The following is a 25,926-nucleotide window of genomic DNA, read 5'->3' on the forward strand; positions in this document are numbered from 1 at the left end:
GGTTTTGCGAGAGAGACGTGAGGTGGTTCCGGCGATCGCTGGAAGGAAGGGGAAGGGGGGCGCCCCAGACGGCTCCCAGGCCTCGGAGGATCCGGAGGGTGGTCCTGCGTCCACGCCACCGGCCGGGGTTTTCGGAGGATCTCGCGGGCGGACCCTGCCGCCTGGTGAATCGGTGCCACGAAAGCGAGGTGTCCGCCCAGCGGAGCCCTCGCCGTTTGGGCTGGAGTCCAATGAGGGACACTGGACATGCAGACCTGAGGCTGAGGGAATTCACAGGAAAAACCGGAGAGTCCAGGCCTGAGCCCGGTGTATGGGGCGAACCTTCAAGGGAAGTCCCGAATGAAAAGTGCCAGCTAGGAACAAAGAGCCTGCCAAGTCCCTGGCCAATAGAAATCTAATCCAAGCCACGCATGCCGTCTTAAACCGAATATAGCCATGATTTTAAAAAGCAAAAAGAAAGAGGTTAAGATTGGTATATTTTAGTTAACCCACCAGTATAGCCACAATATTATCATTTCAACATGTAATCATCCAAAAGATTTAATGAAATTTTACGTTCGTGTGTTGGCACTAAATTTGGAACTCGAGTGTATTGTACAATTAACAGCACATCTCCATTCGGACTAGCCTCATTGACATCTCAGTTAACCCTATGGCCTCAGAGGTAGCCGCGCAGTTTATAGAAACCATGAATGTTACAGGTTAGAGAGTTCTCAGACTCATCTGCACAGCCATCACAGTTACCCACTGGACCTTACATCTTCAGAATCCAAGTGGTTCTTATCACCAAAGAAGGTAAGAGATGTTTTTACCAATCTAGACCAAAGCAACGCTGCCCATGTTACTCAAAACCCTCCAGGGGCTTCCCTTGATTCCGAATGAAAGTCAAGCATCTTTCTACTATGATCTGAACTTTTGTGCCCCACCCCCCATCCCCAAATTCATACGTCAAAAGAAAACCTGATGCCCAAGCTGGTGGTGTAGGGGGAAGTTGGGGGGGGGGGGGGCAGGTCTTCAGGAGGTGAGTAGTGGTTTTTTCAAAGCTATCCAGGAGGGGATACAATAAGAATCTACACATGGAATACTAAGCTATGGTAAAAGAAGGAGTTCTTACCATTTGCAACAGCATGGATGGAACTGGGGAGCATTATGCTAAATGAAATTAGCCAGTCAGTGAAGGATAAATATCACATGATCTCACTCATTTGTGGAATATAACGAACAACATAAACCGATGAACAAAAACAGATCCAAAGACAGAGAAGCATCGATCAGACCGTCAAACCTCAGAGGGAAGGTAGGGAGGGTGGGGGTAAGGGGGAGAGAGCAACCAGAGGATTTGTATGCATGCACATAAGCCTGACCAATGGACACAGACACCAGAAGGGAAGGCATGAGTGGGAAGGCAGGGAGGGGGGGCGATGGGGGGATATGATCACATGTAATACCTTAATCAATAAGGAAGTTAAAAAAAAAAAAGAATCTGTGACAAGGAAGAGGTCCCTCACCAGACCATGCTGGCACCCTGATCATGGACTTCCAGCTTCCAGAACTAAGAGAAATAAATTTGTTGTTTATAAGGCACCCAGTCTATGGCATTTTTTTTATAGCAGCTTGAACAGACTAAGCTACTGTTTATTCTAGGAGGCCCTATATGATCTGCCACCACCCTGACCCCCTACCTCTGACCTCCTGCCACACCGCCTTTCCCACTCTGCTCACTTCTCTTCAGTCATATTGAAACTGTTGCTGTCCCTCTAACAAGGCTGAACCAACATCTTTTGTTGGTACTAAGTCTTAGAAACCCTTTGAGTTCTGCTTGGAACATTCTTTTACTAGATTACTTCCTTCAAGGTTTCTGCCCAAATACCTTTACAAGAGAGGCCTGTCCATACCCTCTTATCAAATATAGTGCCTACCCCCCAAATCGCAAGCATAACTGTTCTCTATAGCACTGTATTAGTTATTACTCTATGAAAATACCCCAAAATTTAGCAGCTTAAAACAATAAACTTTGATAGCTGAGTTTCTGTAAATCAGGAATGTGAGTGGCTCAGGATGTCATAAAATCATAGTGAACATGTGGGCCAGGGCTGAAGTCCTGTGAAGGTTTCACTGTGGCTGAAGGACACTCTGAAAGATGGCTTGTTTACAGGCTGATAGCAAGAGGTTTGGGTTTCTCGCTGAGTTGAGTGTCCTCTTAACGCGGCGACTGGCTTCCTCCACAGAGAGCAAAGTGGAAGCCATAATGTCTTTTATGACTGGTCTGGGAAGTCACAGTTATTTCCACAATGTGCTGTCGCTGTCAGGTGCTGTCTATGGATGGGGAAAAGTTCTGAAAAATACATAGTTAGGCAGCTTTGTTCTGTGAACATCATAGAGTACACATACACAAATCTAGATGGTATGGCCTACAACACACCTAGACGGTGTGGTATAACCTGTGGCTGCTAGTTTACAAGCCTGTACAGCAGGTTCCTGTACAAAACAACATGAGATTAAATCAAGTACAAGAGAAAATGGGGGAAAAAGAAAAGAAATAAAAGAAAAAAAATTTTAGAGAGAGAAAACGATACAACCAAGATGAGGTAAACAGGAAATGCATGAGACTGCTGGCAGAACACAGCATACTGTTCGACAGCAAACTTTTTTTTATAATTAGAAAAAGTACACACTAATAAAAAGTAAACACCTAAACTGGTGGCATAGGCTTATATTATTAACAAGTATTATGTACTGTACGTAACTGTATGTACTATGCTTTTATATGACTGGCAGGTTTACATCAGCGTCACCACAAACATGTGAGTAATGTGTTGTGATGTCACTAGGTGATAGGAATTTTTTAGCTCCATTAGATAATCTTACGGGACCACACTCATATATGTGGTCCATCCCTGGCCAAAACATGCTTACTGTGTACACGTCTGTACTTACAAAGGTCGACCTTATTTAATGTGGGAGGGGTCTACATAGGGTGGGAGTGGGGTGTTTTAGGGACCATTTTGGGAAATTGGCTGCCACTAGCACTTGCTGTTTGACTGTACCCCAGTTTTAGCATTGAAAGTCTTGTATCCAGGACACCCCTCCATCTGGGCAACCCAGGATGGCATTATAGTACGTCACCCACACTAGCCTGTAAGCTCTGTTGAGACAGGGACACCTTTCATTGCTGTATCCTACAGTTGTGCTAGAGCAATACAGAGGCTGTTCAGTACTTTCAAATGAATTTTTTATAGTGCAAAATTAAGTCAGACTTTCCTAAACCATTGTTCATGTCGTCCCTTCTGTTCAAGAATGGTTATCTGTTGCCCATAGGCTGCAATGAAAATTCCTTTGCCTGGCTTTCATAACCTTCCTCCCATGCTACCTATCTCCACTGTGTTTTTTCCATGCCACCAAGCAATTCTCCAACACCAACCGAGTGCCTCTATCTCAACTCACTCCGGTCACTCTCTACCTGGAGATACCACCACACCCCACAGGCTCCCATGGCCCCTTCTCGGGTTTGATTAATTTGTTAGAACAGCTCACAGAACTCAGGAAACCAGTTTACTTACTAGGTTACCAGTTTATTACAAAGGACAGTAAAGGATACAAATGAACAGCCAGATGAAGAGATACATGGAGTCATGTCTGGAAGGGTCCCAAACATAGAAGGTTTTGTCCCTGTGGAGTTTGGGGTGTCCTACACTCTTGGCTAGAATATCTAGGTGCTTTCCAAAAGTCACCTCATTAACATAACAAAAGACACCTTTATAGCTCTCATCACTTAGGAAATTCCACAGGTTTTAGGAGCTCTGTGCCAGGAATGTATATTTCTCATTATAAATCACATCACCTATCCTTTATGATTTTCAGGTAGTTCTAAACGAAGACAGCCCTACTTTCATTTTGGGATTTGTTATGAATGGTAAGAAATACACAATTAACTACTACCATGAAGCTAGGGTCAAGGACAATGAAATATAAAGGAAGAGGCAATGGGGTCTTTAGAATAGAGAAAGTTCATCAACTAGGGAGATCAGAAAAGTTTTCATTAAGGAGTTGACCCATTCCAGATGGGTACTGAAAGGGGAAATACTGAGGACTTCATCTGCAAGTAGAAAAAGAAGAAAAACTGTGGAAGAAGGAAAATAAGGGACATATTTAGAATATGTCCAGTTTGGGCAAAGCATAGGATACAGTGAAAGAAGGGAAAATAAGACTAGAAAGTATCAAATTATCATTGGGTAAAGCGTTGAACTGTATAGACTTTTTTACTCATTCTTCATTGGTAAACAGCAGGGATGCAAAAGTGTCTCAGTTTATATGGGCATCAGGAATAGAACTGGGCCTTCAGTAGATCCAGCAGAAGGAGCTGGAATTGATTAGAAAAAATACCGTAAGGGCAGGTCTGCAGCCAATAGCTGCAAGCCAAATGACTAAAGGACCTTTGAGTTAAATTTTCCACAGCATATCCAGGTACTATGTTAATGTGTCTAATTTCTGCTGACAAATTATTAAAAAGGTCTATTACCAATTAATCATCCTACTGAAGAATTTAAACTGAGTCCGCCCATGACAAAAAAAAAAATATTTAGGTTTGAAAATACTGAAAATTCCTTCTGGATACTGTGACATAGCCCTTAAGTTAGTTCACTTAATTACCAAAGTGCTGATGTTATGGTGCACACTGTAACAATGACAGTACCATGATGAGTGGTTCCTTTATAGGCTAGGAGATGTTGCAATGTTGATTTTTGGTAATTAAAAAAGTTAATAAGGTCACCCTCAAGTCAATTGATATAGTAGTGATCACAATATTTGCTGGTTTCGGCTTACTACTTTTCACATTCCTATATTCTAGTGGCAATTGGGTTTCAATAAGTAACTGTAAAGGAGATAGGGTTGGTTGAGGTTACCTTTCGGGGGTAACAAATATAGAATATAAAACGAACATTTAATAAGTGGTTTACAATTTCTATGAATTCTGTGGTCATGAAAAAAAGTTAAGTACTGTGATTTTCAGTAAACAATCCCCCCCGCCCCCATCCCATGTATCTCGCAGTTAAAGGAGACACAAGCTAGAAGCTGTGTGCCCCAGTTATATGCAAGCATGTGCTGTGTAACTGAGTAACTTATTTAACCCTGTTCTTCTGGGGGGGGCGGGGGGACAACTCTTAACAGTAATCACAAAGATTATACACAATCCCAAGTGTCATTGTTTTCTGTTTTAGGTCAAGGGTTGGCTAACTTTTCCTATAAAGGGCCAGATAGTAAATATTTTAGGCTTTGTAGGCCTATGTTCTTTGTCACAACTATTCAACTTTTCTGTTAATAGCATGAACGCAGCCATAGACAGTACATGAATGAGTGTTCTAATAAAACTTTATGAATGCTGAATTTTGAATTTCATATATTTTTCACATGTCATGAAATACTGATTTTTTTCAACTATTTAAAAATGTTAAAAAAAACCAAAAAACTTTAGCTGGTATTCCATACAAAAAGGTTGCAGGCCAGACTTGGCCCACAGGCCATAGTTTTCCAACCCCAGTCTTAGACACTTTATCCTCATAACATATTAGGACAGGGGTGGGCAAACCTTTTGACTCGAGGGCCACAATGGGTTCTTAAACTGGACCGTAACAAAAGCATGGATGGAGTGTTTGTGTGAACTAATATAAATTCAAAGTAAACATCATTACATAAAAGGGTACGGTCTTTTTTTGTTTTTAGTTTTATTCATTTCAAACGGGCCGGATCCGGCCTGCGGGCCGTAGTTTGCCCACGGCTGTATTAGGAGCTGGGTGTTATATGTTAATTTTATAGATAAAGGAAACAGGTACAGAGACATGAGGTGACTAGAGTCCCACAGCCAGTAAGTATTAGAACCATTAAACATGATTAGTGAAGAATCTCATATATGGTCCGGAGTCAGCTGAAATGATAGACATTTTTGCAAAACTTTTCATCCTTTATTCCACAGCATTTATTGGGTTATGAGGCCAATAAAGTGTAGGCCCATTGAAAGAAACAGAGTTTTCTTATAAGCAGGTACTTGTTGATTGACTTGGTTTTCATGTTTGAAAAGATAGCTTAGTTGAAACACAGGCTGGGGGAAAAATATCACTGTCTTGGTTTTACACAGTTTTTTTTATCCCCTGAAAGTGTTTCAGATGCTTTTTTCCTCCCATTCATTCTCAAAACATCCCTGTGAGAAGGTAAGAATTAGCTTCCTAATTTTATGTTGGGGACATTGGGGTAGTGGTCTTGGGATGTTATGTGTCTTTGACATTGTGACTTAGGGCCATAATATTAATATCAGAACCAGGCTCCTACTTCTGACATTCCATCCCAGCTGAAATGCTTTGGTGGAAATGGAGGAACAATACACACAAAAATAGTTCTGGGACTTTTTAATTTCATCATGATCACAAATGACCTATGACAACAGTTTAATAAGTGTTTTCAGAATCATTTCTACCTTATAACTAATATAGTTGGAGCAGTGTAAACTCTACATCAACTAAATTATATTTTTCTTAAATGTAGATTTGCTTCTGTCCTAAAATCAGTAATATGCTGGCAGTTGCCACTTATTTAAAAGGAATTGCCCTTATTTCAAATATTGCAGGGAGATGCCTAAAGGTGTTGAGGATGTTTGCCAATTGCAAAATCTTATACAAGTTTCTTTTCTTAAAAGAATACTAAGCTGGAGAGGGGCAATTTTTTAAAAAATCACTTTTGAAGATTTTTAGGGTAGGAAAAAGCAAAGATGTTTCAGAATGAGAATATAAGCACTGCTTTAACCCTGGGTTGACCTTCCAAAGCAAACTTGACCTTCTTGGACTCTGTTTTATTGTTTCAGATCAATATGCATGATCAATGTATACTATTCTCGTTTTGCTCAGCATTTTCTACTGGAAATGAGCAAAACATTTTTCTACAACTCCTCTATAATTAAAAAATAAACACATGCTTCAAATTTTAATGACTGCATCAATCCTTATGGTAAGGGATATAGAGTCCCCCGCCCCCCCCCCCCCCCATACCGGATCAATCACAGGGTTTACTGTTACTATATCTTAAAATCAGAAACAAGATTATATATAATGCTCCCCCACGAAAAAACAAACAAAAAACCATAGACACCCAAAAAAATAAAAAAAACCTCCATATCCCTGTTAGTTTGAATTAAGAATACCATTATTGTATGTATAAATTTGTGATCATATTCTCAAACAAATAACATTGAAGTGCCAGGTTCATAGGCAGACAGTGAAGATATAAGGTGACAAAGCCACTGTTGACAGAGAGCCGGCATGTCTCCTCCATAGTGCTGGTAACACATTTTTCTACCCTCCCTTGTCCTCATCCCCTCCCCATCCCGAAGACCCTTTTGACTTATAGTTAACAACATTTGATCCTAGTACATTGTTCAGACCATCAACTCCTGAGTTTATCTTCTTGTGTAAGCTTGTCCGCTGAATTGTAACACATTCTTTAATTATTTGGATTATTTAACTTCTTATTTTCCCCTCAATGAAGAAATTGAAATGACCTTCAAACTTTTTGACTTTATGGCCAAAAATATTTTTTAAATGAAGAAACATACACATTAAAAAAAAGGGAATCCTAGTCATCACTATTTATAAATGTGTGACTGTATTTTTCTTCATGTCCAGAAACTCTTACTGAATAGAATTCAGGTATATTTCTCCCAAACACACACAGTTCATAGATCTGACACCAAGTTTTCATTTGTACCAAAACGGGCAAGATAATGAAGGCACAGGCTCACTGTGTATCAATAAAGGACATCAAACACAGTCATGAGGCACTAATGACATATAAGCATAGTCAGTCACAAAAAGCAGGTGTTCAAAGTCTTCAGTAACTTCTCTCCCTTTAACATTTGGCAAAATTCAGTCTAGATATTTTAATATCTCAGAAGGAAAAAAATAAAAGCTGCTACATTAAAATGTCACATTGCCTATGATTACACTAGCCTTTAGAAAATAAAATGAAGGGCAGGATCACAGATTTCCTATATTCTTGGATTATCCTTCCTTTCTGAGGGTCTCAGATGTCTGTATGCATCTGCAGACATGCCAGCAGTACTGAATATTGAAACGACTGCCAACAGTCTTTGCTGGCATGGTCCCTCAACACTATTAAACGTTACATTGCAAAAGCACAATTAGCTTGATTCCTGCTCTTTAGTCCTTTGTTAAAAACCTCCGTCAAATCTGGTTATTAAAGGCGATCGAAAAGTTTAAAATAATGGAAAAACATATTCTAGCTTCCCAATGAGAAACATTAAATATTTAGACTTCAATGGCAAATAAATACATATTAAAGCCAAGCAAGTTTTTCTCCTGTAGGAGAATTTATACAGACTACAAAAACAGTTATTTTTTTTTTCTACTACTGATGACCACATCACTCACAGAACAGATCAGGAACTAGTTTCATGATTTTAAGAGACCGTTTTTTTTCCCCCCCCATGATACTATATCAAAGATGAGGGCTTTACCTAGCTCTGAGCAGGCAGAATAACTCTGCACTCATGATATCCCTATTACAAATATATGATAATTGAACCACAAAACACAGCCCAATATCTGTTTCCAACGGTATGCGTGATACATAATTACTTGCTTTCTATGGGTTAGTATCACCCACTGCGGGCCGAGAGCGGACAGTCAATGGAGCATGCCATTTGCAAGGAAGCCTAAATCTACAACTGCAGAAATGACAGTGGAAATGTGCCAGCCTATCCAAAGGAGTTAAATACATTTTAAGAATTTTTCCTAGGAAATTAATTTTGATATTATTTTCCAAGTCTTCAACTAAAGATGCCTCAATAATTTTTGCCTTTTTACAACAAAATCCACCCACCAAAAATATTTATCTGTTTCCCAGTGTTAGGAACAAAGGGGTAGATATAACATGTATTCCCAATTAGTTATTAATGATTCAGTGAAGTGCAATAAACTGTTTTTGCAATGCTTGAAAAATTAATTGTAAAGAAAAAATAATTGTAAAGGAAAAGTAAGGAGTACTTATGGAAGGATTGCAGTAATTTCATGTTTTCTTTTTGCTTTAAATATAACCCCTAATATTCATCTCTGAAAACACAGGATGTATGTATATGTGTGTATATATGTATGTATACACACATACATACATATACACACACACGTCAAGTTGACCCTTGAACAATGCGGGGGTTAGGGGCACCGACCCACTGCACAGTCAAAAATCGGTGTATATCTTTGACTCCCCCAAAAACGTAACTATTAATAGCCTACCACTGATGGAAGCCTTACTGATAACACAAACAGTTGATTAACACATTTTGTTTATGTATTATATACTGTATTCTTACAAGAAAGTCAGCTAGAAAAACAAAATGTCTAAGAAATCATAAGGAAAAGAAAATACATTTATAGTATTTATTGAAATAATCCCGCACAGTTCAAACCCATTTGTTCAAGGGTCAATTGTATATATATATATTTTTTTCATTTCCATGCTAATTACATAAAAATAACTATCAGCTATATCAATCTATCAGTGTCAGCTGATATATATCCAATTAATTCACTGCAGAAGGGAAAATAAGACAAAATAATCTAAAGCAATGAGTAAAGCTCACAGTTCAAAAACATTTTTTTTTTTTTTTGCTTGTTTGAAATTTTTTGGTAGTTTATCTGTGCTCTGTCATATAAGCTGATTCCAAACTAGTGCCCTCCAAGTAGATTTGAAAGGAAGCCTGAAGACTTCTTAGTTTGCTGTGCTTCTGCTTCCTGGTCTTGTGAAAGTCCCAATTCACTCTCAATTTGATCGAGCTCTGACTGGTCAAGGAGTTCAAAGTCATCCCCTTCTTCAGTGTCTGTGTCCTCTCCCGGGCTGGGTGCAGCCTGAGAAAGGGCTTGCTGCGCGCCCTCTAACTGGTCTTTGATAGCAGCAGTCACTGCAGCTGTGATGACGTCCCCAGCCAGGTTGCTCATCAGGTGAAAGGTTTGGTCACTGCTCAGAGGAAGGGTGAGACCAGCTGGTGACTGCCTCTCTTTGCTGGGTCTGAGGCTGCTGTCCAACTGTTCCTTTTTTCTCTTGAGCTCAGTGGGCAAGCCGAGGCTTAATTCATCTTCATCGTTTGTTCCCATGCCATTTTCTAGAGATGGAAAATCTGAAAGGCCTCGAGAGAAAACTTCCTCACTAGGTCGGTCAAGATCTGTAAAACGTACAACAGAAGTTCATGCTTAAGCACCATGATAAATTTGAAATGAAAGAGTAGTCTAAAAGATACTGATTTTAATCTAAACCCTCTGGGCAACCTTGGCATTCATCTAGCCGCCTGGTTCAGTTTAAATAAACCTAACCACACATACTGGACCCCTCCCAAATCTGGGGCACCATCTCTCCACAAGTACACAAATACTACATGCCCCCCCCCTTATGTCTTTAATGTTTCTCCTAAGCACAGAGCAGTGTACATAATGACTTACTATTCGACCTAACATCAGCTTGAGGCTTTGCCTAAAGTTTAAATGTTCACCATAAACAAATATTTCATCCTGCCCCTGGGGAGGAAATTAGCTTAAGCCATTGTGGATATGTATGATCACAGAATAAGAAATATTTCAATTGGAGGTTTTCATGGTATCTGGTATAGCAGATGGAGAATATTACCCAACCTCAGCATTTTCATCCAGGAAGACCTGAGTATCTGTAGCCTGTGTTTGTTTAAAGCAATTAATTAGAAGAAGCTATTGCTCCTCCTACTCCACATTCAACCTCAGAGCACATGGAAACATTTGGCTTTACATAAAAATAGCTGCAGGCTTGATCCCTGGCAGGGAGGGGTGCAGGAGGCCACTGATCCATGTTTCACTCTCACATTGATGTTTCTCTCTTCCTCTCCCTTCCTCTATCTCTAAAAATCAATTAAAATATATATTTTAAAAATAGCTCATACCATTTTAACCAAACTAGTGTCCTGAATACATGTAGGGACACTTGTAAAATTTGGTACATTTGAAAGCGGTGTCAGGTTCATAGGCAGACAGTGATTTTATTTTCACGTTTCAGAGAAAATCTTTCAGTATAAAGGTTAACTCTTTACAACAGTGATTTGAAATCCTCGGTTTAACTAGCGAAAAGTCTCATCTGTGGGTTGGGTTATCGTCCTTCCCTTGTGTAAATCTGAGGTGGGATGCTGAAAAACAAAGTGTTTGTTATCTAGGTTTTGTGGGTATTTAGCACTTAAGAGATCTTCAATGGATGTCAGTGATCCTCTTGTTCTAATGCATTTTAAAGATGAGGAAATTAAGGTCCCCATAAATACTAGTATAAGGTCACACAGCTAATTACAAAGGCAAGCCAATATTTGGGTCTCCCAGTCCCCAAAACTGTCTCCTTTCCAACCCTGCACAGCCCCCCTCCTTTCTCTCGAAAAGAGTGTTCTTGCTTGTAAAAGTACATTGAAGACGATTTATTCAGAATCCTCTATTATAGCCTGCTCATATTTTCAGTATATGGCTAAGATGACTTGAAATAATCTAATAAGACTAGCTAAAGTTAAGTTACTGCACATGAGTTGTCTCTCAATTTATTTTAAATTGTACTTAACCTAATTATTAAAATAAGAGCATTTCTTGTTTATTTTTAAACTGACTTTGAAGACAAACATGAGAAACCTTGGAGTCAGCTTTGGATTTGGGGAACTTGCCCTCCATGCTCAGTCCCTGTGAATGAGGGCTAGCCTCAGATATGTGGGATTGGTTTTTCTCTTCCCCTCCTCCCATTACTGCTATAAACAAGGTCACCAGGCTTTCGAGAAGTTAATTTTGTTCACTGTCAACATTTATATGTTTTCTAAATAAGGGCAAATTTTGGACACTGACTTTAGATTTGTTTTTCATACTCAAAAAATAATAGCTCTTGACATATAATTCAGATATTATCAAATTTATCCCTTTAAAGTGTACAACTCAGTGGTTTTTAATATATTCACAAAGCTGTACAACCATCACCACTACCTAATGCTAAAACATTTTCATCCCTCCAAAAAGAAACTCATACTAAAAAAAAAAAAAAAAAAAGGAAGAAACCCATGTAATTAACAGTCACTTACCATTCCCTCTTCCCCAGGCCCTGTAGTAGCCACGTATCTACTTTCCATTTATATGGCTTTGTCACATAAATGGAGTTACTCAATATATCTAGACTTGTCTGGCTTCTTTCATTTTGCCTAAAGGGTTCAAGGTTCATCCATGTTGTAGCAAGTACTAATACTTCATTTCGATAGCCAAGTGACAGTCCATTATATAGATATACCCCATTTTGGTTAGCCATTCAGCAGTAGACAGCGTTAAATATTTTGCATGCACTCATAATAATAAAAAAGAGAGAGAGAAACGTGAGCATACCGTCAGAAGTGTCTGTCTGTGGAGTGTATCCTTCTGAAAGGTTGAAGGTCCCATTGTCAGTCCAGGACACCTCGGATACGTCTGTGTCGGACACAGACAACTCTTTGGCAGCCACCGTGAGGCTAATCTGTGTTAATATAAATACCAGTGGCACATTCTAAACTTCTGTGGCAAATCTTTTGAAAACTCCATACTACCACCAAAAATGTCAGGCTAATAAAAACCAGGTGAGTATTTCTCCTTTCAGAATTGTTCAATCATCTTAGAGAAATAGGAGGAGTCGATTGGGAAAATCATTCTGGCTTTAAATCAATTTACAGTCAAACTACACAGGAACAAATGGAAAAACTAAACAAAAAAATACCTTAGGACAAAGAGCTGAAAAGTCTAATTCACTGTCATCTTTGTGACTTTTTTCTTTGTCTGCTTCTGTTGAGAAAAAATTGGGGAGCTTTCAGTTTCCCGGCCAGCTTAGACATAGTGTATCTTATCCATTACATATCCTTACCCACATTCCTCACTTTCTCCAACGCTTCCACGGAATTAAATGTTTGCACATAACAAGCCTCGCTTATTTGCAGAGGTGTGATTTCCAAGGGGAATGGCCCATATCAGTGGTTCTTACAGTGTGGTCTCTGAACCAGCAGCATCAGCACCACTGGGAACTTGTTAGAAATGCGAATTTGCAGGCCCTACCCTAGACCGACTGAATCAGAAACTCTGGGGCCGGGCCCAGCAATCTCTGCTTTAATAAGCCTTGTTATTAAAAGGCAGTTGTGATGCATGCTATAGTTTGAGAACATATAAGGTCACAGGACAAGTTAAGAAGTGAAAATTGATGACACTGAGTTTCCCTCTATGTATTTTGTTTCCCTTCCCATTCTTTTGATGCCTCTTCTATGGTTCCCACACTCTTAGTCCTACCTGTGTCATTTTTTATTTGCAATGGCCCACCCCAAAACAAAGCAAATTAAAGAAAGTAAATCGTAAATAGCAAATATAGAATGGTTGAATTCTTTTCTCCCTCTCTGAAATTTAATTAGAAAGTCCATTTATTGTATGTTTCAGAAGATAATAAAAGTCTACCTAAATAGGAAAGGCTATGTTACTTTGGGGAAGGGGGTGAGCTTCTGTAATAATATGCTGTAAAAGGCAAACACCCTGAAATGTACGGAAGGTGATTTCATAATCAATAGCCCACTGATGTCTCATTTCATGTGTGGAACCTAAAAGTCAAACTTTACCTACCAGATCTCTCACGTTTTTTCTGGTTAATATATTCTCCAATTCCAAAATCTAGTTTCAGCAGGACTGACTTGATTTTGCTGTATAGTTTTTGTCCCATATCATTACACTTAAACAGTGGACACAAAAATGCACACAGTACTGAAATATAAGAAGGAAGAGAGTGTGGGTAAGATGATCTTCATTTCAAAAGGCTACATCTTTGTATTTCACAAAAATATTTCAATTCCCCTTAGTGACAAACAGAAGGGTTTTTTTCTTAGGGAAATGCTGCTGTGAAATAAGTTTACAATTTCAATTCTTCTCCCTGCAATAACAAGTTATTCCTGCATGCATGCGCGCGCACGCTCACACACACACACACACACACACACACACACACACACACACACACACGTTTATAGTCATTGTTTTCAAAGACTTACAATTAGATCAACTCCCTCCCTTCAATCCTTTACCCTCAAAATTTATACACAGATTCCATGCTTTCCAGACAACAGTCCTGGGTTAAGATCTCTACTTATTTGTTAAATGCAAATGCACCACGGGAAAATTATTATCTACTTGTCTCTCATCAGTCATATTAGGATAGTAACGTTATTTCAGGGCTGCTGTGAAGGGGAAATGAGACGAATGCAAACCATCTGAATAATGCCTGGCCCATATCAGACTCCCCTTCTCCACTCTCTTCTCCTCTACCTGCTGCACAAGGCAGATCGGAGGCTGACATTCTACATGAATTCTATTTGGGAGAATGGATTTGAGCTCGGACCATTTGCCATCTGTGGTATGCATCGGGAAAACGAAAAGAAATGAAGGCTGTATTGTCTTCCCTAATGTTTATTTCTTCGTTGTTGTTAGGAAACGTGCCTATTTACCTTTCAAATAGGAGATGCAAACTCAAATACCTCTAGCAGCCAAGGTGGTATGTAAAAATTTTAAAAGCTGGTGTGAGAAAAATAGGGCAATGTAAGGGTTAATTAAGTGGAACATGCCCACACCATCTAAAGGTGGCAGCACTAAATCATATTTTTCAGGAGAAGCAGGAAATCTATTTTTACAGCATTTTCTAATTATAATTGATGTACAGTAAATTACACATATTTAAAGTGTACAATTTGATAAATTTTGAGCCAGGCATACAACTAAGGAACCATCACCACAATCAAGACAGTAACTATATCTACCATCCTCCAGTTTCCACATGTGTCTATTAATCCTTTCCTCCTGCCTATCCTTGACCTCTCCTACCTCACCCTCAGGCAACCATTGTCAGCTTTATCACTAAAAATTAGTTTGAATGATACATAAATAAAATCATACATTATATACTCTTTTCTTAAAAAAAAAAAAATCTGGCTTCTCCCACTCAATTGATTATTTTGAGATTTATCCAGATTGCTGCACATACTGATGTTTTTCATGCTGAGTAAAAATCCATTGTATGGATATACCACAATTTGTTTTTCCGTACATCTATTGATGGTCATATAGGAATTGTGTTCCATTTTTGCCTCCTACACATAAAGCTGCAATGAACATTCATTCATGAGTCTTTTGTGGAAAAATGCTTTCATTTTTCTTGGGTAAACACCTAGCTATGAAATGGGATATAAAGTAGCTTTTAAGAAACTGCCAAACTGTTATCCAAAGTGGTTGTACTATTCTACTTACCCACCAATAGTATGTGAGAATTCCAGCTGCTCCATATCCTTGCTAATGCTTGATATGATCAGCATTTTTAATTTTAGCCATTCTGGTGTAATGGTATCTCATTGTGGTTTAACTATTTTTTGAGCCACAGAACATGCACAAGGGCAAAGGTATTCGTGTGTCTGTGGGGGTAGGGAGTATACTTATTTATAGCTTTAAGACATCATTTAAAGTAACATTAATTACTTATAATCCTGCCTTTTGGCAACTATTCTTCCAATTTTAAAATATAAACAGATCTCGATGAAAAGGAGAAACTTCGGACAGATGAAATTAAAGAACAATCAACTTTCTTTATAATAAAGAACTCATCCCCTCCTCTTCCAAACTATGGATGGTCTTGTTGACCATTAAATGATACCACATGCATCGCATAAACTAGCCAAATGTTCTGCTATACTTACAGAGTAGATAGCTGAGTATAACCCCAGGAATGTAACTTCCCAAGATCATAAAAAACGTGCACACACTGCAGACCAGGAGGCAAAACTAGAAATCAGAGAAATAACACGTGACAGTTATGCATAATACCAGGACATTTCAGAGTACAGGATACACACACACTTATTTTTCTATATGTGATCTATTAATTATGGTGAAGGCTTTTCAGTGTTCTTTTGCCCTTAGTTCTGACTAATGACTATAGTGTTCAACCAGCCTTACTCCATTTTCACACTTGGTAATAATCGTTCTGACGTTCCAGAAGCTAATTTCTGGCACAGGGCACAATGTCTCCCATTAATCATGCCTGTGGCTTTTAGTACTGCCAGATGCCAGCGAACTGAAGATTTATATGCCTCCAGAAACTTCTCTTACTAAGGATCACCCTCTGGATATAAAGCAGCCTAGGAACTAAATCTGAAAGTTCAAACTACTTCTATAAGCAAAACATGTTACAGAAATTAGATGCATTTCTCTAAACATAACGGGAATTTGCACAGCTGATAAGCTACTGGGATAACTCTACTGGCCATTTTCTTATTTTTTTTTTAAAATATATTTTTATTGATTTTTTTACAGAGAGGAAGGGAGAGGGATAGAGAGTTAGAAACATCAGTGAGAGAGAAACATCGAACAGCTGCCTCCTGCACACTCCCCCCACTGGGGATGTGCCTGCAACTAAGGAACATGCCCTTGACCAGAATTGAACCTGGAACCCTTGAGTCCACAGGCTGACGCTCTAACCACTGAGCAAAACCAGTTAGGGCTCTACTGGCCGTTTTCATCCTCCTCCGTAACTATATCAAATTGATCTACTTCTACATCACCTAGAAACCAGCTGTGAATGAAATGAAATTCCCACAGTGAAACATGATTATTTTCCTTCCAGGAGTCATTTTAGATTAAAAAGAGAGACTCAATTATCTCCAAAAAACCCTTCAAATGACTAAGAGTTCATTTCATTTCCCTTTGACTTCAGAACCAGGCTGAACATTATAAACTGAAATTCTTAATATTTTTTTCTTCTTGGTCTGGATGACAAGACCAATCACCATTCTTTTTGTTAAGGAACTAGATAAATAGGTATAAAAATAGGAAACCAATCCAATTTCAAACTATGATGTTGAAGTTTGTCTAATGCTGACACACGAGTGATTCTAAACCTTGCTGATACCAGCTCTTATGGGATGTGTTGTTAGTAGATCGTCTTCTGAACTGGAGACCACTTACAAGCTGGTAAAATAAGTAACGCATTTGTTTCTAAGTTTACTGCACCATTTAAAGCACACACAATCATTCTCCCACACTGGGAAACTTGCCTTGCCAGGGCTCTGCTGTTTGAAAAGAGACATTTCTTGAAGAAATATGCTGAAATTCATCCAGGATTCTGCAATACAGTGGCTGAGCCTGGGTTTTTCATCTGGTTTGGAAGTGATAACTTCCCAGCTAAAGAGAGAAGAAAACAAAAAAAAATTAAACGAACTTTGGATAATTCAACATTCATTGCTTCAGAAGCAAATATTTATTGAGCACATACTGTTGGCAACACTCTCTGGAAACTCCCTGTGCAGAGGTAAACAAGCCAGATATCTGCCTAGCAAAGCTCAAGTGCCCAGAGAAGAAAGACAGACTAAATCACCAGCTACACAATACCCAGTTACAATAAGGGACGGCTGGGGGAGAGGTACAGGGTGGGGGCGTTGCGACATCCTCTCTGAAGGAATCACTTGAGCCAAACCATGGTGGCTCGGTGGTTGAGCATTGACCTATGAACCAGGAGGTTGCTCTTCGATTCCCGGTCAGGGTGCATGCCCAGGTTGTGGGCTTGATCCCCAGTGGGGGGATGTGCAAGAGGCAGCCAATGATTCTCTCTCATCATTGATGTTTCTATCTCTCTCTCCCTCTCCCTTCCTCTCTGAAATCAATTATATATATATATATATATATATATATATATATATATATATATATATATATACTAGTAGCCCGGTGCATGAAATTCGTGCACATTAAAAGGGAATTAATTGCCCTAACCGGTTTGGCTCAGTGGATAGAGCATTGGCCTGCGGACTCAAGGGTCCTTGGTTGCGGGCACATCCCCAGTGGGGAGTGTGCAGGAGGCAGCTGATCGATGTTTCTCTCTGGTCAATGTTTCTAACGTTCTATCCCTCTCCCTTTAGGAAATGCCTCCTGTGACAGTATTTTGGGACAATAAATTCCACTGTTACTAACACTTATATTACCATAAGAACTGTAAATAATTCTAAATTTATATATGAATTATTATTACAATCAGCAACAGAAATGAGAAATTCACTGTGTACAAGTTGAAATTATTTTCTAACCAAATGGGTTTGAAAAGAGTAGTAAATGTTTTAGATAACAATAAATGTATAAATGGTGCTGAATACAATTTAATAGAAATACATACAATTTAAAAAGGAAATCTGAATTCAGTGGCAAAGAATTCACTCCTCTAAATAAAAGATGGACCCAGATGAGTTACCCTCTGGGAGTTTCCTAATAAACTGTCCAGTGATTAATTCTGATTTCCACTGGAACATGCATTTCTATAGTCTTCCATTATATATAGTCTACCATTCGCTTATGTCACACAATTCAATGTAGATAATATAAGGAAGTATGTAATATATGCTGTAATTAATATAGTTATATAGTATAGTATGGGATGGAACATTTCAGGTCAACTTTTCAAATTCCCTTATTATTATAGATGCGCAAAGTGAAATCTAAGTTTCCTCTGCTAGTTTGGGGCAGAGCCACGACCTGATGCCACGACTCCTAATTTTCCATGCAGTTCTGTTTCCTTTGAACATGTACCCTCTTCAAAGGATAAATAAATTCAACAACATCCTTTAAAGAAACCCAATATTGTAATTTAGAGCGAGAAGGAGCAGTCAGTGTTCCTCCTCACTCCTTTCTAGAGTCAGGAGGAAGAAGGTGTGACTAACCCAAGGAACACGTGGCCTCATTTAGGAACTGCCTTTCTAGGCAATAAAGAGCTCTTTGTGTGCAGAATGCAAACACTCAGTGGAAACTAAAATTCATGCTTGGTGGCTGGTTGGTGCTTAATACAGGTGGCATTGAGAAGAGAGAGAGAGAGAGAGAGAGAGAGAGAGAGAGAGAGAGAGAGAGAGAGAGAGAGAGACTGCATAATGAAATTCTAGGTTTTCCTAGAGAGCCTTATCTGGAAAACACATGACCAGAGAAAGGATCGCCTGTGAATATTGGATGATGCTTGGGAAAGAGATCTTTTACACTATCCTTGGCACTGATGAACCTGCAACGTAAGATCCAACTAACATAAAAGGAGCCTTAAAAACAGTGTGAGGCTTTCTCAAGTTCTTAACCAAAGAGTATAACTCTCCTATGTCTGAAGGTCATCCAGTGGATAAAACTAATGGCTTCAGTATTAATAGTCCAGGGTTTATTTCCCCCCTCCTTACTTTCAGAGAGAACATGCACTTGCCAGCTTCAAAGGGAAGTAAGGTTCTTTGGTTCATCTGTCCATTCTTCGTTCTGTCCGTCCTTTCCTCCCTCACTCACGTGCTTGCTTCCTTCGGCTTTCTCTCTCACTCATGCCTTCACTGAGTAAACCTCCTACACACTCCAGCCAAGACATAAGGACCCCTCAAGAGTGCCTCCCTGGTGGTCATCATCCCCAGCCTCCCCCACGCTTGGTGAGTCCAGCTGAAGTGGTTCTAAGCGAGAAGCCACAACTCCCCCTTGGCCACACCATCTTTCAAATGGGCTTATTCCCAAGGATTGCAGCTGTGTAGTGCTTTCAATTTAAAAAAAGGTATCAAAACTATGGCCCTGGCAGATTCATTTAGCTACTGTGAATTTAAAAAAAAACCCACAAAACTAAAGGACAGATTTTTGACAAAAGACATTTTGCATGGTCAAGATAAGCATTTATTTGCCAAAGAACCAATTGATGGTTTCACCTGCCTGAGAAACTCTAAGGGAATAGAATTAGGAAGATGGTTCCTCAGACAAGCAGCCTCACCTTATCACAGAAGGGAGCTTGGCCTCCCAGCAGAACTTTAACCCACCATCCTTTCTTGCTGCCTGCATGTCCCTGTTAGAATACACTTTGGTATATACATTAGGTGGTCAAGCCTAAGTAATCCTTCCAACCTTTGTCATCTCATGGCACACATAAACTACTAAAATTCTGCAACACACCAGAAAATATATATTTTTTGCCAATCTGACAAAAAACAAAGTACAATTTTGATTCATTCACACCAGATGGCTATTGCTGCGTCGGCTACGGCACTTTTTTATTTGACAATCTAAGGGAAAAGATGTCAGGTATTGTATATGTTACAAATTCTTGCCGCACATCAGTGTGCCAAGGCACATCGGTTGAAAACTGCTATTCTAGAAAGTTCTCTAGTTGACTGTGAGCCCCTGGGGCGCAGTTTAAACAGCAGCTGTCTGGGCCTCACTCCGGGAGTGTGGTGGAGCAGATCCTGGGCAGAAGCTCAGAAATCTGCATTTTTAATACGTGTCCCAGGTGTTTCTGAGACAGGTGTTTCTTACACTAAGAGTGACTGCGAGAAACACTCCATGAGAAAGTTACGAAGAATTCCCATTTCAAAAATAAAGACAAGAGGAAAATTTGCTTTGGGGCAAGAATTTGCTCAGGAATCCAATCTTCCCTCCCACCTGAAACAACCAAAAAAAAAAGTGGGAGGGGTAAAACAGACAAAATATATGAAACACTGATTTTTAAGACATTGGGCATTACTCAAGGTAGGTGGGCAAATCTGAGAGATGATTGAGTGCTGTGATGTCCAAATCACTGCTGTGAGTTTCTAGGCTGAGGAGCAGGAAGGATGGATCCTGGTGACTACCTGAGTTGAGGAGATAGAATTCAGAGTCCAACGAGAAGACCCAAGAGGGCTATGGTGGCGGGACTGAGTGGGTGGACTAGAGCTTGCAGAGAGAATGCTGACCATCAAAGACCCCTAGAGTCTCCAGCTGAGGGCCACCAGGGCACGCATAAGGAACCCAGGACCAGGAACCAGCCATAGAAAGGACAAGCAGAAACAGAGTCCTGTGCTCACACAAGGCCAGAATGACACCTGTCATACTGGAAATTCTGGAAAACCTCAAATTCATGGATATCCTCAGAAGGGCTTTGCCTCAGTTGAAGAGAATAATTAATCCTAGGCTAAGTGCTGCTCTGGTTCTAACAAGTCTTAGAAGCAAGCTCCAAAAGGATCAAACGGATTTGAAGTTATGTAACTGTGGCAGACCTAGGAATAAAAAGTGCTAAGTTTGGTATGATCCAAACAACTCACGTGGTCTAACTGGGATCTGAAGGATTTTATTTCCTTTCATGCTTACCCTTTAAATTATTGTGTACCTTTTTTCTTTAGAAATGTACTTAACAAAAACATGGTTTAAATTTTATTTTAAAAGACAAGTTAGTCTTTGTACAGTTTAATGGGTGACACATGAAATTCCAATGCACTTTAGTTTCAGACTGCAGCACACAGTATCCTCCATTAGGGGGTGCTATAAGGCTAATAAATGCGACACTCTTCTGCTCTTTAAAAATAGACTAATTCGTAAAAGAGAACACCTGCTAGCAACCTGTTTCATCTCTTTCGCCCCCAGTGCCTTTGAGCTCTACAAAAATAATGCAGAAACAAATGAATCTTGGCATACAACAAATGATGTCTGTCAGTACCATTTTCCTTCCATTCATTTCAATAAACATGCATTGAAGGCAGTTGATGACTGTCAGTCATCATTCCTGGATGCAGGAGGCCAAGGAGCAGGAAGGATGGATGGCTATGGCACCCTCTCCAACCAATAAGTCAAAGCTTACACAGGACCCCAAACTAATATTCTCTCTCTCTCTCTCTCCCCTCCCTCATTACCTCTCTCCCCCCTTCCTCCCTTTTTTTCACTATACATAAAGCTTGCCTTCATAAAATGACATTTAATTAGGGCTATTGGAGAAAAAATTTTAAAAAAATGAGTTGGGAATTGAGTATGGGAGGAGAACCTGTTAAATAGAAGATACCATCTTTTCATTATTGTGCATTTCACAGGATCATACATCTTTTTAGAATATGCTTAGTGAACCTAAAATTCAAAAAGCATTTTTGTTGTGGAATGTTATTTTTTAAAGCAAAAAATTAAGAGTTTTTAATACATCAAAGCTCAAGTCCTTTCATATATTTCTTGAGCTTTAGGTTTGAGTAGACAATTGCCAACAAGAGACAGGTACGCTGTGGTGGATGGGGAAAGAGAGAAGAGGAGGCAGTGTGAGTGAGGGGTGGAGAATATGAATGAATCCTGAGGGTCTAGTTGGAGCTCTGGGGTCCTGAAAGCCCTGAGACGCAGAGCCAGCCACAGATATCCCCTCTGGGGAGCCAAGTCTCCTTTGGGCCTTGAGTTGGTTTCAGCTTGGTTTCTGGCATTTGCAGCACAAAATGAAGTGCTACGTTTTCAGTGGGATCAATGAAGAGTTGTGTAACATATTTTAAAGTCGGAGGCAGAAACAACTATTTAAAAAGAGGTATGGAGGAAGATTAAACACAGAGATTAGTATCACAGTTTTATTTAGGTGACAATCTTTAGTAGAATGGAAGAATGGAAATAGGGTGAATAATTCAAGTCGAGGCAGTTAGTTAACAATTCAAGCTAAGGAGGTTTCAGGCAGCAAGAAATAAGAACAGCAGCTAACACCAGGGCCCAGGCACTGCTCTCTATGATGTAAGTGTAATCTCACATTCAGTCCTTACAACCAACCCAGGAGAGAAGTGCTCTGTGTTATTCCTGTCTTACAGATGAGGAAATGGAGGCCCAGATACATTAGCCATCTTGCTCAAGGTCACAGAACTCGTACACAATGGACTAGGCCTGTAGGAGATGGAACTGAGGCTGCTCAGAACGGGAGACACAGGAAGGCCTCTCTGGAGGGGAACATGGGGATCGTGTCAGAGATGAGTGAGAAAGTGCATTAGGGCATCAAATGGGAAGGAATACAGAATCCTTAAATGCCGAGCTCCAGAAACAGAAATACTTAAAACACAGCTTTGGTTCCCAGGTGTAACTAAGGACCAACGAGTTAGATTCCTATTTTCTCTCTGCACCACTTCAGCTGTTTCTAAGTCAGGACCCACACAATGGTTCCAAAGCACGTGCCAATGATAACCATGCTTACAGCTGCCGCTGGCCGAGCTCCCCACAGGGCCGGGCACTGAGTGTAACACGGTGTGCATGTCCTCACTGACTCTCCTCCACCTGAGCCCCACCCCACCCCATCGGCATACCATTCTCTTCTGTAGCAAGTACTGACTGCAGTTCATTTATGTTTGCAATGTTGACTATTGGATTTTAAATTACATGAAAGAATTCATAGAGGTGGCTCTGGCTTCAGCAGCTAACAGAGCTTGATGTCTATAAAGCACATGGAAGAGTGACTAGATGAATAAATGTAAACAATGGATGAATATCCAAGAAGAAAACACCAAAAAAAAAAATTACTGGTTATTTAGTGACATTATGTATGATTTTTATTCACTTATCTGAATGCTTCTCCACATTAAATATTGGCAATAGTGAGCATGTATTCCTTTCTATGTCTAAATATATATCTAATAATGGGCAAAAGGCCCCCAAAATTTGGAAACTTGCTTTCATTTATGTGGAATGGGTTTTTTAAAAAATTATTCCCCTAGAAATGGAGAGTTAAACTGCCTTCAAAATTAAGTAATAAGGAAATATGCCTAATTCATTCCAAAATAACTAGAAATCAGTATTTTGTGTGGAATTCCTTCTGGCAAAATGTGGGCCCCAATGCTTGACTTCTCCATGGGGATCAGGAGCACCCTAGGCAGACAACATCACATACGACCCACATGCATGTGTGATCCGGGGAGCACAGGACTGGGGCCTGTGAAGCTGTGTAGGCCAGACTGTGAAAGTCAGCCAGTTCCCAGCCTTCCCATGCGATAGAGAAAATGAGCCCCTTTTTTGTTTGTTGAGCCACCTCAATCCACTGGAGAGCATTTTCAGATAACTGTTGTCTCCTCTTAAACACACACACACACACACACACACACACACACACACACACACACACACACACACCTTTCTTGTCAGTTTTTAAAAAAATCTTTATTGTTGGAAGTATTACATATGTCCCCCCCTTTCCTCCCCATTGGCCCCTTCTAGCCTACCCCCACCCCCTGCCCCAGGCCTTCACCCACCCTATTGTCTGTGTCCATGGGTTATGCATATGTGCATACAAGTTCTTCGGTTGATCACCTTTCACACACCCACCCTCCCCCACCTTCCCTCCTAGATTCCACAGTCTGTTCCATGCTTCCATGTTTCTGGACCCACTCCTTTCATCAGTTTATTTTGTTCATCAGATTTCATATATGAGTGAGATTATGTGATACTTGTCTTTCTCTGACTGGCTTATTTCACTTAGCATAATACTCTCCAGGTCCCTCCATGTTGTCTCAAAGGGTAAAAGATCCTTCTTTTTTACAGCTGCATCGTATTCCATGGTATAAATGTACCACAGCTTTTTTATCCACTCACCTCCTAATGGGCACGTGGGCTGTTTCCAGATCTTAGCTATTGTAAATAGCACTGCTATCAACATAGGGGTGCATATGCTCTTTCTGATTGGTATTTTGGGTTTCTTAGGATATATTCCTAGAAGTGGGATCACTGGGTCAAATGGCAGTTCCATATTTAATTTTCTGAGGAAACTCCATACTCTCCTCCACAGTGGCTGCACCCGTCTGCATTCCCACCCTCAGTGTACTAGGTTTCCCTTTCCTCCACAGCCTCACCAGCATCTGTCATCTGTTGATGGTAGCCATTCTGACAGTGTGAGGTGATGCCTCAGTGTTGTTTGAATTTACATCTCCCTGATGATCAGTGCTAGTCACTTTTTAGATGTTTCATATCCCTAAGAACTCAAATGGCAATAATCATTCCCAACGATGTTTAGAAGAGCTCTGTCATACCTCCTCCAGAGAATGCACATTATTTTACACTATTTGATTTGGATCTTTAATCTATAGGAATTGAACAATGAAGCCAAATAATATTTTTGAATAAGTGAATTATGTCAACATCCCATATGGACAAACTTTTTAAAAAGGGGACTTGTTATAACCTAAGTTGTCACCTAGCAACCACGACAAGCAGCTGCTTCCACCATGACACCTATAAATATGCTTTGGCCTGGAGCCCGCACAGCCCTGTCATTCTCCTCGAGTGACTAATGGTCTCATGCTCGCTGTTGGTAGCGAACATCTGTTGATGGTTAAGTCCTGCCGAAGTTTTCTTAGAAAGGTCAGTCAGTATCCAGTTACAGATTTTAACATTTCTTAGCACAATGTGTTAGAATTTCTTTTAATCCTGTGGACACATAATATGTTCTTCCGTGTGTGTGTGTGTGTGTGTGTGTGTGTGTGTGTGTGCAGAGAACAAAATAAAAACAGGTATGTGTCTCTGCACAAACACAGCATTAGAACCATGACAAAGCAAATAAGATGTGTCAACTGGAGATTAAAATAAGCAAAAGCAAGATTAAGAAATTACATAGCCCTCCACTTGAAGCTGTCACTTTCTCAGACCTCGTGAGCAGCTCCTCCCAAGGCCAGGGACCAGGAGGCACCAGCTAAGTGCTGGCTTTTTCTACTCCAAGCAGCTGAGCCCCATCTCCCTCAGGGAAACCTGGGATTCTACGTAGGTGGGTGTCTCTCTCTCTCTCTCTCTTTGCCCCCTCTCTCCATCCCTCCCTCCCTCTCTCTTTTCATACTGTTTTGAACAAATCAGATAGCAGTCACTTTGTGAAACTGCCCCTGTGTCCCTTCCATCTCAGTCTGTGCACTGCCACTTCCCAGGAGCACAGACCATCACTTATCCACCAGGATGATTTGGAAGGTTGGCACTCAACCGCCATCACGTTACTTCTTATGTTATTCTGGTTTCTATGAACAGATGCCAGTTAGAAGTTATTTTCCAGAGTTTTCAATTTCATTAACTTTTCAACAACTAGACTGTCATAAAGTCAGGGCAAGAACAATTTAAA

General features: G+C 40.0%; 1 protein-coding gene and 1 non-coding gene across 4 annotated transcripts in view; both read right to left on the reverse strand.

The window, feature by feature from the left end:
• Nucleotides 1–5,035: 5,035 nt before the first annotated feature.
• Nucleotides 5,036–5,172, reverse strand: LOC118657232. The gene has a single exon (XR_004967944.1). It is a non-coding gene; the product is annotated as a small nucleolar RNA SNORA76 (small nucleolar RNA).
• Nucleotides 5,173–5,950: 778 nt separating this feature from the next.
• Nucleotides 5,951–25,926, reverse strand: part of RETREG1 (reticulophagy regulator 1) — a 108,532-nt gene continuing 88,556 nt past the window's right edge. For all 3 annotated transcript variants that reach the window (XM_036308108.1, XM_036308110.1, XM_036308111.1), the window contains 6 exons: nucleotides 17,141–17,267; nucleotides 15,785–15,869; nucleotides 13,671–13,808; nucleotides 12,787–12,851; nucleotides 12,423–12,549; nucleotides 5,951–10,225 (listed from right to left, as the gene is read on the reverse strand). In XM_036308108.1, coding sequence (XP_036164001.1) covers nucleotides 9,732–10,225; nucleotides 12,423–12,549; nucleotides 12,787–12,851; nucleotides 13,671–13,808; nucleotides 15,785–15,869; nucleotides 17,141–17,267 — 1,036 coding nt within the window. In that variant the 3' untranslated portion in view covers nucleotides 5,951–9,731. The remainder of the gene's footprint in view (nucleotides 10,226–12,422; nucleotides 12,550–12,786; nucleotides 12,852–13,670; nucleotides 13,809–15,784; nucleotides 15,870–17,140; nucleotides 17,268–25,926) is intronic.

Source organism: Myotis myotis, unplaced genomic scaffold (genome assembly GCF_014108235.1).
Source record: "Myotis myotis isolate mMyoMyo1 unplaced genomic scaffold, mMyoMyo1.p scaffold_m19_p_5, whole genome shotgun sequence".
Classification (NCBI taxonomy): Eukaryota; Metazoa; Chordata; class Mammalia; order Chiroptera; family Vespertilionidae; genus Myotis; species Myotis myotis.